The sequence below is a fragment of the Daucus carota genome, chromosome 5 (genome assembly GCF_001625215.2).
Source record: "Daucus carota subsp. sativus chromosome 5, DH1 v3.0, whole genome shotgun sequence".
Classification (NCBI taxonomy): Eukaryota; Viridiplantae; Streptophyta; class Magnoliopsida; order Apiales; family Apiaceae; genus Daucus; species Daucus carota.
Window position 1 is genome coordinate 8198139 of NC_030385.2, and position 17313 is coordinate 8215451.

Genomic DNA, 17313 nt, shown 5'->3' on the forward strand with positions numbered 1-17313 from the left:
ATGTTAAGAGCTCCTACATGCTCTTTAAAAGAGAGGAGAGATGATGAAATCTTAAATTTTTAAAGAGTTTCAAAGAGCCCATTAGAACTCTAATTTTTGATTTGCTCTTTAAATTTGAAATTAAGAGCTCATTTAGAAAGCCCCGGAGATCCTCTTAGTCTGCAGTGGTAACTAAATTTCGATACCTAATAATAAATTACTATTACTTTTAGAATAACAGCTACTCATTACAGATGATATCATTAAAACAATACACCTTTTTCATCATCTGTAATGATTAATTTCTATTAATTTAACTAACCAATTTAGCGTCAAAGATGCTCTAATACTTAGGATATCAAAAGGTCAATAGTCTATTTCAAATTGCACAACAAGATTGCCTTTGGATGTGATTAATTTACAGATACATCAGGATCATCTATCAGATGACACTGAAAAATACGATCAGATTATCTAGCTCAAACTGGGATGTATACATCTCGTACTTTATATATTACTGATAAAAAAATATTGATCAACTCTGGTGAAATGCTCTTTCCTTTCAATTGTACATTGTACACCGAACGAAAAAAGCTAAGGCTGCATAAGTTACAGCTTTTATTATTATAGATCTGGTGTTTGACCCAAGGGAGGGTGAAAAGAACAAGTTCTACAGCAAAGACAAGGATAATATCAAAACATCCTTCATACTATTGCCAGGCCAGAAAGATATCTTCTCTCACTTGTTCAGAACAATCGACTCAGTGTGGTATGGATACTTAAACGACATGATACGATATGGGGCAGCAGACTGAAGTGTCAAGGACCAAAAGAATTTAACTTCATAAGGAACCAGCAGGAAACTTGAAATTTCAGAAAGACTTCTTTTCATATGAAACCAAGCCATGAATTCCTCCTTCAGTTTGTGCAGCTCCTGTTCGAACCTGCTCAGTTAAAAGAGGAAAGAACTTACTTCCTGAATGCTTGAAATAGTAAAGTTATCTCATTTGTTGTTCCCCTTTCTTTCAAAATTATTTGGTGGGTGTGCGGGAGAATGTGTTTTCTGCCGGTAATTTTAATATTTCAAAGCAACAAGTTAATTAAGGTTAGAAACCATGGACTATACCTCTAGCCTTAAAACCCCTGATCTTAGAAGTTTATGAGCAGATTCAAGAGAACTAGCACCAAGATCCTGAAAACCCTGCTTCACTGCATGCATCGTGTATGGAATAAATCTGGAGACGGAACCTTTGTCTGCGACTGCTCCAACAACCCCCTGCGCAATCTTCAATTTATTTGTGTCACCCAAGTATCGAGCATCACTTCCTTTAGTCATTGCTTCTAATGACCCCATGCCTCGATATTTCTTGACACGATGACCATTCTGGCGTAGAAAAATTTATATAGACAGTTAATACAAAAACAAGCATGCACAGGATTTAAATTTCACTTTTGTGACTTAGGAAACTGCTACAATTAAAAAAAAAAAAACTCTGTTCTAGTAAAAACTCATGCATCATTTGAACACGGTGGCGCCAGAAGTTACTATCCTCCATATGTTGTTATGGCTGCTACACTGCTCACCTTATATTCATAAGTTCCTGGAGCTTCACGGCTTCCAGCCAAGAAGCTACCCATCATCACAGTTGATGCCCCTAATGTCAAAGCTTTGACAATGTGCCCAGAATTTGAAATTCCACCGTCGGCAATAACAGGTATACCACTTTGCTCAGCAATAGAGGCAACCTTGTAAACAGCAGTTGCCTACAAGCAGAACAAAAGAAAATAAGCACAAAGATGTAGAACTATTTAAAGGTACCACAAAATTATCAAGCAGAACTGATTGGTGATAAATGACCCTCCTTATTCTTTCAAAACAACTATAAATTTTGAGCAAGGCAGCATTTTTCACTCTAGCCTAGTGCAAAAAGCCTAAAATACCAGCTAGATATTGGGTAAAGAATCAGATACTTTTTTGTACCATGCCCCCTACTTGGTACAACTCACTACTTAGCAACAAAACTTAACATAGCTAAAAAACAAAAATAACATAGCTAAAAAAACAAAATTTGGTTGAAAACTTCAAGCATCTAATATCGAAAGTAAACAATAGTAATTCATCAAGTAATATCATATATCAAATTAAATCAACAATCATAGTTCATTAACATTATAATCAATCACCTGACCACGCCCAACAGCACAAACTTCCTGGGTAGTACAAATAGAACCGGAACCCATCCCAACTCGTAGGGCATCAACTCCAGCCTGAATCAAATTCTGTGCCTGTGCCATCGTCACCACATTCCCGCCAATCAAATCCAACTCGGGATAAGTCCTCTTCACATACTTAATCATCTCAATCTGATAAATGGAATTCCCTTGAGAACTATCCAACACAATAACATCAGCCCCAGCCTTGACCAAATGCTCCAACCTCTCCTTATCCGATTCCCTGGTCCCAATCGACGCCCCAACCAAAAACTCCCCATTCTTCCCCAACGAAGGTAATGCTCCCGTCTTCGGAAACCCCCTAACCCTCTCCACATCACCAACACTAACAATATCAAAAACCTCCCCATTCCTAACCAAAGGCACATAATCCAAATTCTTGGCTGCCAAATACCCTGCCACATCATCAAAATTATAAGTCGACGGAACATTGACAACCGACTCAACCATATAATCCGAAACCCTGGCATTCCTCCTATCCCCACATTTCTCCCAATCAAACTTATTGACCACACCTAAAACCTTGGAGCTTCGATTCCCAGTCTCCGTAACGAAAACACACGGAGACTCACAAAACTCCTCCACAGACTGAATATGATCATTCGGGGACACAAAGACACAGTCATTAACAAATGGAATACGATGCGCTTTGGCGAACTCAACCACGCTCGCTTGCTCAACTGCGGAGTTATTGGAGTGAACAATGCCAATACCGCCTAGAGACGCCATGGACACCGCCATGGAAGCCTCGGTAACCGTGTCCATAGGCGAGGCAACACAGGGAATGGAGAGATTGAGGTTACGAGTGAGTTTGGTGGCGAGTTGGACGGAGTCGGTGGGGAAATCGATGTAGTGAGGGAGGAAGATGACGTCATCGTAAGTGTAAGAGAAGCCTTGGTTGAAAAGCTTTGTAGCGGGGAAGCCATCTTCGAATTGAGTAGCGGCGGCCATTGATGAAGAGAAGCTAGGGTTTTGAGTTCTGAGGAGTTGTGAGTTGGTCTGTGTTTTTATTTGGGGAGGAGAAGAAGACAAATGTGAATTGGGTAGTGCAGCTGACGTGGAGTTGAATAGGTTAGGTGCGTTGCTGACTTGTTTCCTATCGCTTTCTTCTGGTGCGTTGAGTTTTCTAACCCTTTTTCATAGGACTGAGATTATCAAGTGTTTGGATAAATTCAGAAGTTAGTGTTTTTTAATTAAAGTAAAAAAGGGGCTAAAGAACTTATCCTCTGTCGTCTCAGGTCCTGGGTTCGACCCTGGCTCACCCCGAGAGTTTTGTAGAACAGATACTCATTTGTAAGGCTATAAGCCATATTTGTCAAAAAAAAAAAGGGGGCTAAATATCAAAGTGGTCACTGAAGTAGAGGTTATATATTATTTTGCTTACTAATCTTATCAGGGTCACATTTCAATCATTAAAGTCACAATAAATATCAATTAAGTACTTTCAAATTTTAGTTTAAGGAGTAAAAATATTATTTATAGAGTTTTACACATTATTTTTGAATACTACCACAACCAAGTAAAAAATTATGACTTCTACTATTTATGATAATATATTTAGATTTTTTAAATTTTATTTACTATTTATTTTTTATTATATTAATACATTTTTTTAATTAAAAACACATCCTAATTAAAATTTAAAAAATCAAAATATATTATTATAAATAGTAGAAGTCATAACCTTTTACTTGGTTGTGGTAGTATTCAAAAATAATGTGTAAAACTCTATAAATAATATTTTTACTCCTTAAACTAAAATTTGAAGGTACTTAATTGATATTTATTGTGACTTTAATGATTGAAATGAGACCCCGATTAGATTAGTGAGCAAAGTGATATATAACCTCTAATTCAGTGACCACTTTGATATTTAACCCAGTAAAAAAGTGTATTAAAAGATGGATTATTAAAGTGTTTGGAAGAACTTGAAATTCTGAAAGAAAAGATAATGGGCCGTTTGGCTAAGTTCAGAAAAAGTGATTCCTTATTTAAAGTTAAGAAGTGGAATAGAAGTGAGAGGTAAACAAGTTAATAAAATGTTTGGAAAAGATTAAAAGAAGTAGAAGCTGTGAGAGAGATTAGTATTCTCAGCTTCTTAAAGGTGCTTCCACTTCTTTACACAAACTTCTTAAAGGTGCTTCTACTTCTTTACACAAACGGGTCGAGAAAAACAGAAGTCGAGACGCAATATTTTTCAACTTTTTTAAAGTGCTTCTGTCTTTTTACATAAACGGTCAAGGAAAATAAAACTACTTATTTATCAAAAGAAGTGGTTTGTGCCAAACATGCAGTTAATTGGACAAAGATGGCTTTAGTTGTAACTTTTTTTCATAAAAATAATGGCATGATTCATGTTTAAATTTTTAATACTTGTCTATGTTTTAGAGCAAGTTTGTTTGTGGGTTTATATTTCTAAGTGTTGAATAATTTTCGACTTTAAACCGAAAAAATATCTATTTGTATAGTAAGTTGGAAGTCGATTTAAAGTCGGGAACTGACCTAAAGCGACTTGAAACTAGTTTGAGATACTTTTTTCATTGATTTGATTTTTTTAATTTTTTATAAAAATTACCCATGAAACTTAAATAACCCATACATAATTTTTATTTTTATTATTATATATTTAGTGACTCATAAGTCGATATAATCCGGAAAATATCAAGTTCGAAAATATATGATCCTAAATCTCACTTTATAAAGTTATATAGTGTAATGTTTACAAATTATTTTCTAAAACGCTATACGATGTGGTTCTATTTCATCCCAAGTCTATAAGTAAAACACATTTAAATCTTAAAAAACTAACGCGGCATAATGCAAGGTTAGTTTATAACGCCCAAGCTCATATAAAATCATTCTTATAATGTTGGATCGTGTAGCGGTTTATCGTGTAGCGTCAGAACTCAGAGCAATGAGAATTAGTTGGCTAAACCTTTTGGTTACCTTTTCATATTTTATTAATATATTTTTATATTATTTGCTACAAATTCAATATTTGTCTAATAGATGGCATCATCAATATAACTTATAAAATTTTAACTAAATTAAGTGAATGTTGTAAATATAGAAAATGTGATATTCAGGTTCTTATAATATGAAATATAAATGCTTTCATATTTATTATTTTCACACTTCTTATCCTTTTAATCATGTTTAGAGAAAAAAAATAAATTTCCATCAATATTTGCTAAAATTAAATTAAAAAATTGGACTTGAGTTTTTCTATCATAATTAGAAGCTGAATCTCTTCCCTGACTGCCCCATTTCTCATTCTCTTCTCCCAATCTACCCAACCCCATTCAATTTATCCCAAACTACCCATCTTTTGCATATTCCACAATAATTAAATGGTTAAATGGACCCCACTTACAAGTCGTGGGGACAAAAGTGATGAATCAAAAAACTTGCACACATACATTTTACATATAGGTCACCTAAGTTTTTTATTTTTATTAAATTGATTCTACTTTTACTTAATTGATCATAATAATTATAAATTATTAACTAATATTTATTTGAACATGTAAATAAATGAAAATCTAATATTAAACTTAATTATCCAATAATTATAAATATTACATGATAGGAACTTTTAGGTAAAATTAAACTTGACAATTAAAATACAGCAACATAATTATTTTAAAATTATTGTCCATGTTGTGGGCAACTGCGACTGCATCTTGTGTGACCTTCTTGACCGCATCTCCCACAAGTTTTAACCCTTTGAGAGTTATCCATTTCTGGTCGAATACGTTGACTTTGACCTCTCTGTCCACGTTTCTTTCTCTTCTTTCTCAGGTTTTCGTCAGCAATAAGAGTACCATACATCTCCCAGTTGTATGCTAGTGGAAACGTCCAATACGCTTGATTTGCCATTGGATGAAATTCGTACTTCCACATTTCATACAATATTGTCAGGTTGTGATAACCTTCGATGTATTGCTTCCAATCGAGATTACATACCAAACAAGCAGCAACTATATGCGAACATGGAGAGTGATATCGACCCCATTTTCCACAAGAACAGAAACCTTGAAACAAATTTAGTGTATGTTTGTTTCCACCTTTCCAATATCCATTCGTTGTTCGATAACGTGCAGTGATAACCTCAAAGACCCCTCTTTGTTCATTATATGGGACAACCTTGTGGGCTGAAGCCTTCTCTTCTATTTTTTCAAACAGCTCCCTCAATTTTTTTACAATATGTATGGCCATTTTGTAGGTCATTCAATGTTTCAGTGCGCCTTTCTGCAACCAACTTCACAGAATGATAATAGATATACTTAGGGTCTGTTTGGGAGTGCTGTTAAAAATTGCTGTGCTGTCAGAAAAAGTGCTGGTAAAATAAGTGCTATTGTAGAAATCAGATAACTGTTTGGTAATTTTTTGATATTTACTTATTTCGAGTTATAATATAAAAAAATAATATTTTTGGTGAGGTTTTATAATGAAATTTATAACAGCATTCTGCAAAAGCTGAAAAGCAGCTTTTTCCAAAAGCATGGGAGGACCTGCTTTTTCTAACAGCAGCTTTTCAGCTAAAAACTGCTGTTCGGAAAAGCTGCTTTTAGATTTACCAAACAGTTTTTCACCTGCTTTTCAGCAAAAAGCTGCTGTTGCTGTCTGCAACAGCAACCCCAAACAGTACCTTAATCATTGACGTGACCGGAAGAAAACGAGCTGATCTTAAGAGTCCGTTGAAACTTTCAATCATATTTGTAGTCGCCTGACCATAGCGATATCCTCCATCTTGAGACATAGTCCACATCTCTAATGGAATATTTCGTAACCATTTCTCAGCATCAGGATTAAGCTCTTTTATCTTGTTCATAGCTGCTTCAAATTTCCTCAATTGAGAAGTGTTTCCAGCCAACCAACATAGCATCTTCAAATGAAAACCAGGAAAATATGAACTAAAATTGCTACGAACATGTAAAAAACAAAATCTGTGTAAACCCATATCACCGGTGAATCCACTTTGTTCCATTTTCATTGCTTCAATAATTCCAGCATGATGATCTGAAATTATGCATGTACCTTTTCTGTTTTGACACACATATATTCGAAGGTGGTATAAGAACCAAGACCAGTTGATTGTCGTTTCTTCATTAACTAGAGCATAAGCAAGTGGGTATTGTTGATTATTTGAATCAAATCCCATAGCAATCAACAACTTTTCATTGTATCTTCCTTTTAAAAATGTACCATCAATGCTTATAACTGGTCGAGCATGTTGCCACCCATCTATCATGGGTTTAAATGCCCACCCGACACGCTTACACACTGATGTGTTATGATTTAGAACATCAGCTTCAATTAATGTAACCGTACCTGGATTATAATGCATCAAAGCACTAAAAAATCTAGAAAGTTTAGAATAAGAAGTTGTCCAATCTCCATACACATCTGATATTGCCTTTTGCTTGCCAATCCATGCCTTCTTGTAACTAACATGATATTGGTACATAGATGTGATTTGATTCATGATATTATGCACTTTTAAGTATGGACTCTCCGTGATCTAAAATAAAAAAATAATGAGATAATTAGTAGCAATCCAAGAGGTGTGTGTGTGTGTGTGTTAAATCTGACTATGAAAGAATGAATTTTTGTTCTTACTTGCTGTTTTATAACACTAGTGATTAAGCTTGAGCTCAGTTTCTTATGATCCCGTTGAAGTGTTCTCAAAAGACAAGTATGTTCGGCAGGCAGTTTTGTTATTTCAAAATAACCACTTGCCTTTCGTTTTATAACGCGAATTTTCCATTGACATTCGTCGACGACACATTTCGCCTCATATCGTGTTGTATCGCTCTTAGAAACACGATAGTTTCTAGAATTTCTTATATGACTCGTTTGTATTGCATTTATAGCAGTTTGCTTATCTACAAAACATTGACCAACAAACAAGTCATCAGTAAGAGGGTTTAAGTTAGAAGAAGCACCTGAACTATTAGCAAACTTGTTACAAGTGGTTTTTTCTATAAACCATGGTGCAGTAGGCACATATTCTTCCTCTTCTTCATCATTATCAGTATTTGTCGAATCAGAATCACCATCATCGTCAATATCCTCATAATCTGTTTCAATTTCTGAATCATGTAAAGGACTAAATTCATCGTCTCTACTCAAATTATAGATAAGATTCGATCTCATTATATTATCATTGATAGAATTCTCCATCTGCAATATAGTAAGATAATTAGTAATAACACACTAAAATATACGAATTCAAAAAATGCTAAGGAAAACAAACCTGATCAGCTTGGTATATTTCACCTCATATTGCAAGTTATATATAGCTAAGCAACTACATCATAATTTAGCAAATTTGACAAGACATAAAGTGTGAATAGTTGAATTGATAAATGAGTCAAACAGTTGAATTGACAATTCAGTATTTAAATTTTAGTAGACAATACACTGCAAAGTTAGATATCATACAGTATGTATTATTTTGTAAATAGTTGATTTGATAACTCAGAAAAAATATTTAAATTATTTACTTTATTAATTTATAAATATAAATTGGTCATATTGTAATTATTTATAAAGTATTTATTAATATATAATTTATAATACTTATAATGATATAAATATATAAAAATTGAAACATAAATTAGAAAATAAATATAAAAAATGAAATGATTGAAATTGTTATGATATTTAACATATTATGAGGTTTAAAAAAAAATTGGAAATCCACCAATTTGGTGGCTCTAAACCGGCTGATAAAACAAAAACAATGTTGGGTGTTAATAAATAGCCGAAGGAATCGTCCATACTTTATATATTAAAACTTACGGGTAACCATACGCTCCAAATGGAATTAAAATTGTTAAACCACAGTGGCTTAGTTGCATTTTTGTGCGAACTTATATGTACAGCGCAGCATGTTTAATACTCCCTCCGTCCCATTTTAACTGCTTTTGACTTTTTTACACGTATTTTAAGATGTTAAAAAAATTACATCTAAACATGATTATTTTTTATAAAATTTATATCAAATAAAAGTTTAGAGTCTAAACTTTTATTTGATATAAGAATTGAAATTTTTTATTGAGTGTAGATATTGTTTTTTTACACCTCAATATACGTGTTAAAAAGTCAAATATCAGTTAAAATGGGACAGAGGGAGTATAAAGAATGGGTTGTGGCCAGGTTGTCTACACATTTTCAAGCGTACAGTGCAAAAGATGGATAGTTAACAAAAGATTGAATGAATGTGAATAGAGTGAGAAACGTGAACAACAACATGGATACTCAGGGAAAAGATTCATAAGAAGACAGTCTTTTGTGGTGAGGTGATTACAAAAGAATGAGTGTGTAGGTGTACTTAAACTCATTTTAAAGTTTGATAAATATAACGAATATCAAGAATTTTCAAATAAGAGAAATGTCCAAGAGAATATTTTTCATAATTTTATTTATAATGTTATTTATACATTTTTAAATTTAAATTGAATTATCATCAACGAAAACCGAAAATTCCAACTACAAATGTTGGTGTGTGAGAGGCCCAACAACATTTATTGGTGAGTGCGAATCGAGATTGTGATGATATATAAACACACCCGCGTTTCACTCACACTCTCATCCCTGTCTTGCAACTCAAATCTTGATCTTCTCCAGGTGCATTTCTTTCTCATTACATTCTTCAACTGTTTAATCATGTTTTTTTTTATCATATTTATAAGACCTGTTGTTTGTTGATATGTATAAATCTGTTTAATTCAATTAGGACTCTCAAGTTCAAACACATTTCACTCATGAGTATTGTTTAATTGTTTAATTAAGTAGATTTTCTAAAGTTCCGGTTTAACTATGTGCAGAAATAGTTGTTGACGGTGAGAAGCGTAAGCTTTACAGATGGATTCAGCATCAGAATTATATAACCACCTCAAGGTTTATATTTAGTTATCGGTTTAGTTGCTTGAATTGTTTGCTTCTTTGCGGAGGCATGAATATTATTTCATTATTCAGTTGATGATAATGCTTTTATTTGTTTTTGATCTTGTGTTAACCTTCTAACAGTCGGTGGAGCCGTTTTTCGTATTAGCGGGTCCTAATGTGATTGAGTCGGAGGAGCATATATTTCGTATGGCCGAGCACATCAAGGCTATCACTTCAAAGTATGTTCTCTTGTTAAAAAATTTCTACTTGAACCATGTGTGTCTATGTTGTTTAGATGACAAAAGTTCTCATGAGTAGATCCCGCAAGAGTCCAGTCCAATTGTGTGGACAAGGGAATATGCAAATAAATTAAAGATTTTATTTATGAGATCTAATTTAGCACTTCCTACTTCACTTGGGTTCATCAGAAATACAAACTACTTGCAAAGAAGCTCGTTCAGCTGAAACCCAGAGCACAACAACATATTTATACATTGCACATAACAGAATAATAAGAAAAAAAAAATAAAAAAAATACATTCTGGCATTTCTCTCAATCTATATACCTAACAATTAACAAATAATCGAATTGGAGAATGAACCCTTTCTGAGGATGTTGGCTCTATAAAACCTCCCTAAACCTTGCAATATGATGCCAAACTAAGTTTGAAGTACACTCCTGGCTTCTATTAAAAAAAACTAAAAGGAAAACATACCCTGTCTAAGTGCTTCTCTCTTCCCCTTAAAGAATATCATGTGCGGGTACATTTCTTTCTTTAATAATATATCATTGTGTTATTAGGGCACTTTTATCAGTTTCTGTTTGGCCTTTGAAAGGAGAAGAAAGTTGTAATATAGTTAAGGCATGACATTATTACTGTTTTAATTATAGTATTATAATAAATTTGTCTTAGATATTCCTCACATTTTACCTTTGACTTCTAGGCTTGGGCTGCCACTGATCTTTAAATCCAGTTTTGACAAAGCTAATAGAACATCATCTAAGTCTTTTCGTGGTCCTGGCTTAGCCGAAGGCTTGAAGGTATCACCATATTGCCCTATTTTAACATATTGTTGTCACAAACTTGCTACAAAGTCCTTCATTAACTATTCCTTCAACATTGTATTAGTCTGCATTTGTAGTCTGTCAAGCTTTTTCTTGTGATTTTGTGACTGTTTGACTTTGCTTGAGTTTCAACATAAGACTTCTGCCCATATACACTACTCCCTCCGTCTCCCTGGATAGTATACATTGGGGGACGGGGACGGGGACGTGGCACGGACTTTAATGCTCTTGTAAAGTATAGTTGTGTGATTTATTTTAAAATTTTCTTTTTCTGAACTAAAGTTTGGATGTTAAATTTTTTTCAGAAAAAAAAATTTAAAAATAAGTTACAGAACTATATTTTATGAGAGCATTGAAATGAGTGTCGAGTAGTTGAAAAAAAAACGTATAGAATTAAATGGGACAGAGGGAGTACTAATTATGACTAACTGTTTGACTTTGCTTGAGCTTCAACATAAGACTTCTGCCCGTATACACTAGTAATTGTCTAATTGTGACTAAAATAAAATTGGTGGAACATGATTGCAGATTTTGGAAAAGGTGAAACTAGCATATGACCTCCCTATAGTGACTGATGTACATGAAGCTAGCCAGGTAACCTTACTTTCTAGTCTTTTATTTGCCATTGCCAATTTAGAATGCAGTTGTTTCTACATCATAGATGACGTCTGAGTATAAAACTATTAGCTCTTGGTAATATTTTATTAACATGTTTTTTGATTGCTGGCACATATGGTTGTGGTGCAGCATTTTTGCCATATGCTGTTCTTTCTTCTGAACAAAAGCACCCACTTGTGACCTGGTGCTTATATTGTGACCTTGTTGACTTTGCCCACTGTTTAGTTTTAGATTGATCAGATACTCAGATAGTACTGTTTGTGGATTATAACTTGATGAATTGTTTTTCTTGACACCTCTGATACTAAGTCTAAGATATCTGTACCAATGACTGACTAATACAACTTTTTTTGAAAGGAAATTTTGAAGAAGCTATTATTTACTCGAGTGTAGTATCTCTTCTTGATATTTGTTGTCCTTTAAATTAATGACATAAAATAATAAATATACATCTTTGTATGATGCAATGGAAACTTTAACAGAAATTGTGATAGGCTTTATGTAAATATTTTTAAAATCTTATAGATTTTTCTTACACTAGAAAATGATAAAAGAGAATAACTATTAATGGAGAAGAAAATTATTTGTTATTAGACTGAGGTTGTAGCTGCACTCGGTTGCCATCCTTGTTAATTCTCCAAATGTTTCATAACATATGGCACTCGGTGGCCATCCTTGTTAATTCTCCAAATGTTTCATAACATATGCAGGCCCAGCATCTCATCTAGCAATGCTATATCATACTTTAAATAGCATTTTTTTTTCTGATGTGATAATAATGTAATTATTTAAAGTAGTAATGGAAGAGCTGTTTAGAAATAGTGTTCAACAGTGCCTAATTGTATACATCATTTTCTTTATCTCAGTGTGATGCAGTTGGCCAAGTTGCCGATATTATTCAGATTCCAGCATTCCTTTGCAGACAGGTTGAATTAGTTAATTATGATATGTTTTTTTTCATGCAATTATATATCAATAATGAGGCTTGATATGTGTAACTGAAGCACTATAATTGTATTTAAACTAACAAATTCAATTGCCTATTGGAATGATAGACAGATCTCTTAGTTGCAGCTGCGCAAACCGGAAAGATTATCAACATTAAGAAAGGCCAATTTTGTGCACCTTCTGTAAGTGGATCTTATCAAGCTCTGCTCTTTCAAATTAAATTTGCACAGACATGATTTGTCCATCACCTAAGTTAATGCCTACAAACTCCTCTTGATGGTCAATTACATTTGTAGGTTATGACAAATTCTGCTGAAAAAGTTAGGCTGGCTGGAAATCAAAATGTCATGGTTTGTGAGCGAGGAACTATGTTTGGCTATAGTAAGTCGAATTTATCGCGAGCCCTCTCTTTTTTCCTTGTCGTTCATAAAAATTTCCCCCAAGTAATATTTGGATCACCGAATCACTGCAAATTTTAGATTTTAACACATCAATATAGCAAATATTTTTACTTTTATAAATTAGACAAGGTGGAGGGACCTACTACTTTGGTCAGAGCTATTTAAAGTTCAAAATACATGTTTTGTTGTCTACAAGTCAAGATAAATACTTTCTTTGTAGTTCCAAGAACAAGAACTCTTCTTTGTAGCTGAAGCAATATAGTTACATATTAAGTGAAAATTTTCTGCATGTGCATGCCGCTGTAGACTGGTTGTAAGTTTTACGTGTATTAATATTATTGTCACCAAGTATCAACAAAGTATTATTCTGACGTACTATACAGGTGATCTGATTGTTGATCCACGGAACTTGGAATGGATGCGGGAAGCTAATTGTCCAATCGTAAGTATTCAAAAAACATATGCGCTCTCTGGGAAGTATTGTTCTTTGTTAGTTACAGTTGCAGATACTATTTTACTTGCCTGATATGATAAATGTATACTGGTCCAGGTAGCTGATATTACACATTCATTACAACAACCTGCTGGGAAAAAGGTGTGTATTATCTTTTAACTCATCTAGTCCATTGCATTAATATAATTATTTGATTCAGCAATGTGTATAACACAAATATGATGCAACAAGCAAAGCTATTTTTTGACCATTCATCAGCCATAAAGAAAAATGATATGCAGAAGAAGAAGTGGCAATATTTTGAATGGATTAAGAAATGTTTTGCTTCGAGTGGTTTGTGAGTTGACCCAAATTTTAAAGCATTAGTGGTTAGGTGGCCTGCATGGATATTGAACAATATTATAATCTGATAAATTTCCTATAGTATATTCTTTTCCAATTAAAAAGTATTTTGTAAAATCTAATGCAAATGTGATATTAGTTGGTCTTATTTCTATTCTTTTTTCATTTAAGTGAACAACTTTTCTGCTTTTTCCCTATAGCTAGAAGGTGGGGGTGTTGCAAGCGGGGGGCTTCGTGAGCTAATACCTTGCATAGCGAGGACAGCAGTTGCTGTTGGAGTGGATGGAATTTTTATGGAGGTATGAGATCAGACCTCTTTTAATACTCGAAATAATCATTCCTCGCTCTTTGATGGAATTCTTGGACTTCCAATGTTAACATGGATTCATTGAGTTAAACTTTTCTTGTATTATATTTGCTTCTGCTGGTTAAGACTATTTAAAAGAAAATTTTGGGTTTTTTAGGTTCATGATGATCCCCTAAGTGCTCCCGTAGATGGTCCTACACAGTGGGTAAGTTTCCTGAAACTGCTGCAAGCTGTGAGATTGTCTTACTTGTTAATATGACCAACTGACCGACTTGATTGCTCTGAAAACAGCCTCTGCGGCATTTGGAGGAATTGCTAGAGGAGCTTGTGGCAATTGCAGTAAGTAATTATTCCCGAAACTTGGATTAAGATGAATTTTTTAATTAAGAGAAATCTGTTAGACAATAATGCACTGCATTTGCCCTATAGAGCAAGGCCAATGCTGATGTAAAAGTAGGTGGAGCTATTGCTATAATTTTGCATCAAAAACTTATTTTTGGTGCTAAAATCCAATGTTTTGTTCTATATTTATATATAGATATAAATGTTCTCCCTCAATCTATCTCCCTCTCCTTTTTCACTCATTTCCCACTCTTTTTCACTTTTTGGTGATGTGGCAATTATAGAGCACTCTATATCTTACTCTAAATATAGAACAAAATATAGCATTGTGCTATTTTAGCACAAGATATACATCACACTTGGCTATGCTCTACACATAGTTGAAGACTTGCACCTGTGTTCCCTGCATTCCTGAAATGGGTTTATTATAGTTCGTTTGTGTGCTGCATGTATAGTTATTATGTGTTAATTATTCTCGTCATTATTTCTCTTGCAGAGGGTTACGAAAGGAAAACAACAGTTCAAGATTGATCTCACTCCGTTCCGTGATTAGGCTCCGGACCTGAGACATTTCTCTCTGGTAATTGGTAAGCATTACAAAGCCATGCTGTGAGCTTGTAATTTCTATTCCCAAGTATACATCCATGTTGTGTTGGTTAGTGAGAATGGGATGGAACGAGTAAAAACAAAAGAAAACGTTAGAAGTAGCAGGTAGACCTGGCAATCGTGTCGTGTTGTGTACTTTCATATCTTGTGCTTTTGTGTTTTGCGTACTTGAGTGTGAAACCCATACCCAACCCGTTTCGGATTCATGCACCTGATCCCAAACCCATATCCGTCTCAAAATGTGTTGTGTACTTTTCTTGTTACTTTTGTGTACATTTAATATAAAGACATTAATAAAATTTAATTAAAATTTATTTTAAAAACACATTTTTATGTACTATTTTAAATATATTAAAATTTATATTTGCATACAATTTAGCACGAATTTGTAAATATATATATATATATATATATATATATATTATATGTAAATATTTTTTTTTCACATAAAAATATATTAATATCGTGTACATTCGTGTATATAAAATGAAAACCCATATCCAACACTAAATTCACCGTGTACTTTCGTGTTATATTACTCGGACTCGGGTACGGGGTGTCGGACATGACACATATCCGAGTGTCGGACTTGGGAACTTTTAAAATTGGGGATACGGGGACACTGTCCTATTTTTGGACACGGGTACGGAGACACTTTGCAGTACACTAATAAACAAATATGATAAGTTAGACAACTTAACAAAAAGGAACAATAGAACTCAAATTAGACATGATTTTGTAGGGGATTTTGGAAATTAGGCGTCTTCTGTATGTTAATCCCATTTTTGCTTCTTTCTTTTCTCTCACATATTTCTTTTGAATTGTAAGTTTGCCTCGTATTTGATTTTTAAATTGGTCAAAGTGTCCACATTTTAGTTAAAGGACTCGACACGAAATAAGTGTCGTGTCCGAGTGTCCGAAACGGTACGGCAACCTAAATTGAAGAGTCGGAGTAACATAGCTTTCGTGTACGTGTACCAATAATTGAAATTCAAACACAAACTTTTTGTGTCGTGTATAAAAAGGAGGCAAGTTTCCAAAAATAGTGAGCTACTGCAAAATTATTGTTATGAGAATTGAGAAGAAAGTGAAAATAAGAGAGAATGGATCATTTCTTCTCAAATCAGGGGTGGGACATTTTGTTTATGGTGCAAGAAACGGAAGGAATGAAATTTTTGTACAAGCATCCATACATGTAGTTCAAATTTTCATTCTATTCTTTCCAAATTCATTTACCCCAACTAACACAAGAGTAAAGTTTGGATTAATAAACTAATTAAAACCGTCATGCTTCTGCTTCAATCAGCTATCTTTCAACCATTTCATCCCCCGGAAAACTATTTCCTATGCTTTTTGAGCACGGTTGGATAGCTGAAGTGGTTTAAGAGCTTATTCTCTGTCTTTCCAGGTCCGGGTTCGACCCTGGCTCATCCGAGAATTTATTAGAACAGATACTCATTTGTAAGACTATAATTCATATATGTCAAAAAAAAAAAAAATTATGTAAAGCTCAGAAATGAACTATTTTCGAGGCATGGTGAAAGTAATTAGAAATCAGTGTGTTTGACCATGTTATTATAAAAAGGTAAGTGACCTAACTTATCTTCAAACCAAATATCGGATCACATCAAGCATGCTGATAAAGCTTTCATTAATTTATAACAGCTACAGGTTGTGAGGTTGGATTATACTTGTAATAATCTGTTTGTCAATATCGTATTCATGCAGGTCCATGTCAGGTGATGATTTGTCTACATAGAAGTTCTGTGGACTTGAAGTAGCACCTTTTGAGACACGCTATCATCAGAAATTGGAATTTACGTATCTTTCTTCTAAATTTTTCACTCCAGTTTTTATGTTCAGTGTAATCTAGTTATGAAATACCGAATCAAATTAATAGGGAATGTGTGGTATGATTTCTGTAATGCCGACCGAATTGTGTTGACATAATTGGGTTCAAAATTTCAAATAAATTAATATTCCCGCATTATCCTTTTCTATATTGATTTGTATTTATAATTTATTTTATCTGAATAATTAGGCTTATATGTCTTGAATTTTTCTCTGAATAATTAGACTTATATGCCTCACAAATAAGTATATATTCTAATAAATCCCAGAA

At 33.7% G+C, this 17313-nt stretch overlaps 4 protein-coding genes across 4 annotated transcripts in view; 1 reads left to right on the plus strand and 3 right to left on the minus strand.

Moving 5' to 3' along the window:
- The window catches only part of LOC108223902 (nuclear transcription factor Y subunit C-2), a 75282-nt gene extending 71050 nt beyond the window's left edge, over positions 1–4232 (minus strand). Inside the window, exon 1 of the mRNA XM_017398361.2 lies at positions 4222–4232. The gene's annotated coding sequence lies outside the window, so the exon portion shown is untranslated. The remainder of the gene's footprint in view (positions 1–4221) is intronic.
- LOC108223638 (inosine-5'-monophosphate dehydrogenase 2) lies at positions 511–3343 on the minus strand. Its single transcript, XM_017397985.2, has 4 exons — positions 2164–3343; positions 1564–1743; positions 1106–1363; positions 511–923 (listed from the first exon to the last, which is right to left on the minus strand). The coding sequence occupies exons 1-4, from the start codon at positions 3160–3162 to the stop codon at positions 852–854; spliced, it is 1509 nt and encodes a 502-aa protein (XP_017253474.1). The 5' UTR covers positions 3163–3343; the 3' UTR covers positions 511–851.
- Positions 4233–6802: 2570 nt separating the features above from the next.
- Positions 6803–9887, minus strand: LOC108221277 (uncharacterized). Its single transcript, XM_017395165.2, has 3 exons — positions 9789–9887; positions 7954–8397; positions 6803–7735 (listed from the first exon to the last, which is right to left on the minus strand). Exons 1-3 carry the CDS (start codon positions 9885–9887, stop codon positions 6803–6805), a joined length of 1476 nt encoding a protein of 491 aa, XP_017250654.2.
- Positions 9709–17191, plus strand: LOC108223874 (2-dehydro-3-deoxyphosphooctonate aldolase 1). The gene is made up of 15 exons (XM_017398327.2): positions 9709–9846; positions 10047–10119; positions 10249–10346; positions 11053–11149; positions 11702–11767; positions 12658–12717; positions 12847–12921; positions 13036–13120; positions 13524–13582; positions 13691–13735; positions 14137–14235; positions 14401–14448; positions 14535–14582; positions 15082–15172; positions 16920–17191. Exons 2-14 carry the CDS (start codon positions 10084–10086, stop codon positions 15136–15138), a joined length of 873 nt encoding a protein of 290 aa, XP_017253816.1. The 5' UTR covers positions 9709–9846; positions 10047–10083; the 3' UTR covers positions 15139–15172; positions 16920–17191.
- Positions 17192–17313: the final 122 nt, after the last annotated feature.

Bases quoted from the DNA above. Each gene is read 5' to 3' on its own strand.
- LOC108223874 (XM_017398327.2), top strand. From the start codon at position 10,084: ATGGATTCAGCATCAGAATTATATAACCACCTCAAG. The intron at 13,121-13,523 runs GTAAGTCGAATT...CGTACTATACAG, and splicing joins AGGAACTATGTTTGGCTATA to GTGATCTGATTGTTGATCCA. The intron at 14,583-15,081 runs GTAAGTAATTAT...TTTCTCTTGCAG, and splicing joins AGGAGCTTGTGGCAATTGCA to AGGGTTACGAAAGGAAAACA.
- LOC108221277 (XM_017395165.2), bottom strand. From the start codon at position 9,887: ATGATTAAACAGTTGAAGAATGTAATGAGAAAGAAATGCACCTGGAGA. The intron at 8,398-9,788 runs GTGTGTTTATAT...ACTATATTGCAG, and splicing joins AGAGTGTGAGTGAAACGCGG to ATGGAGAATTCTATCAATGA. The intron at 7,736-7,953 runs GCAAGTGGTTAT...TTTTTATTTTAG, and splicing joins TTCGCGTTATAAAACGAAAG to ATCACGGAGAGTCCATACTT.
- LOC108223638 (XM_017397985.2), bottom strand. From the start codon at position 3,162: ATGGCCGCCGCTACTCAATTCGAAGATGGCTTCCCCGCTACAAAGCTT. The intron at 1,744-2,163 runs GTGATTGATTAT...TTCTGCTTGTAG, and splicing joins GTGCTGTTGGGCGTGGTCAG to GCAACTGCTGTTTACAAGGT. The intron at 1,364-1,563 runs GTGAGCAGTGTA...TTTCTACGCCAG, and splicing joins CAGGAACTTATGAATATAAG to AATGGTCATCGTGTCAAGAA.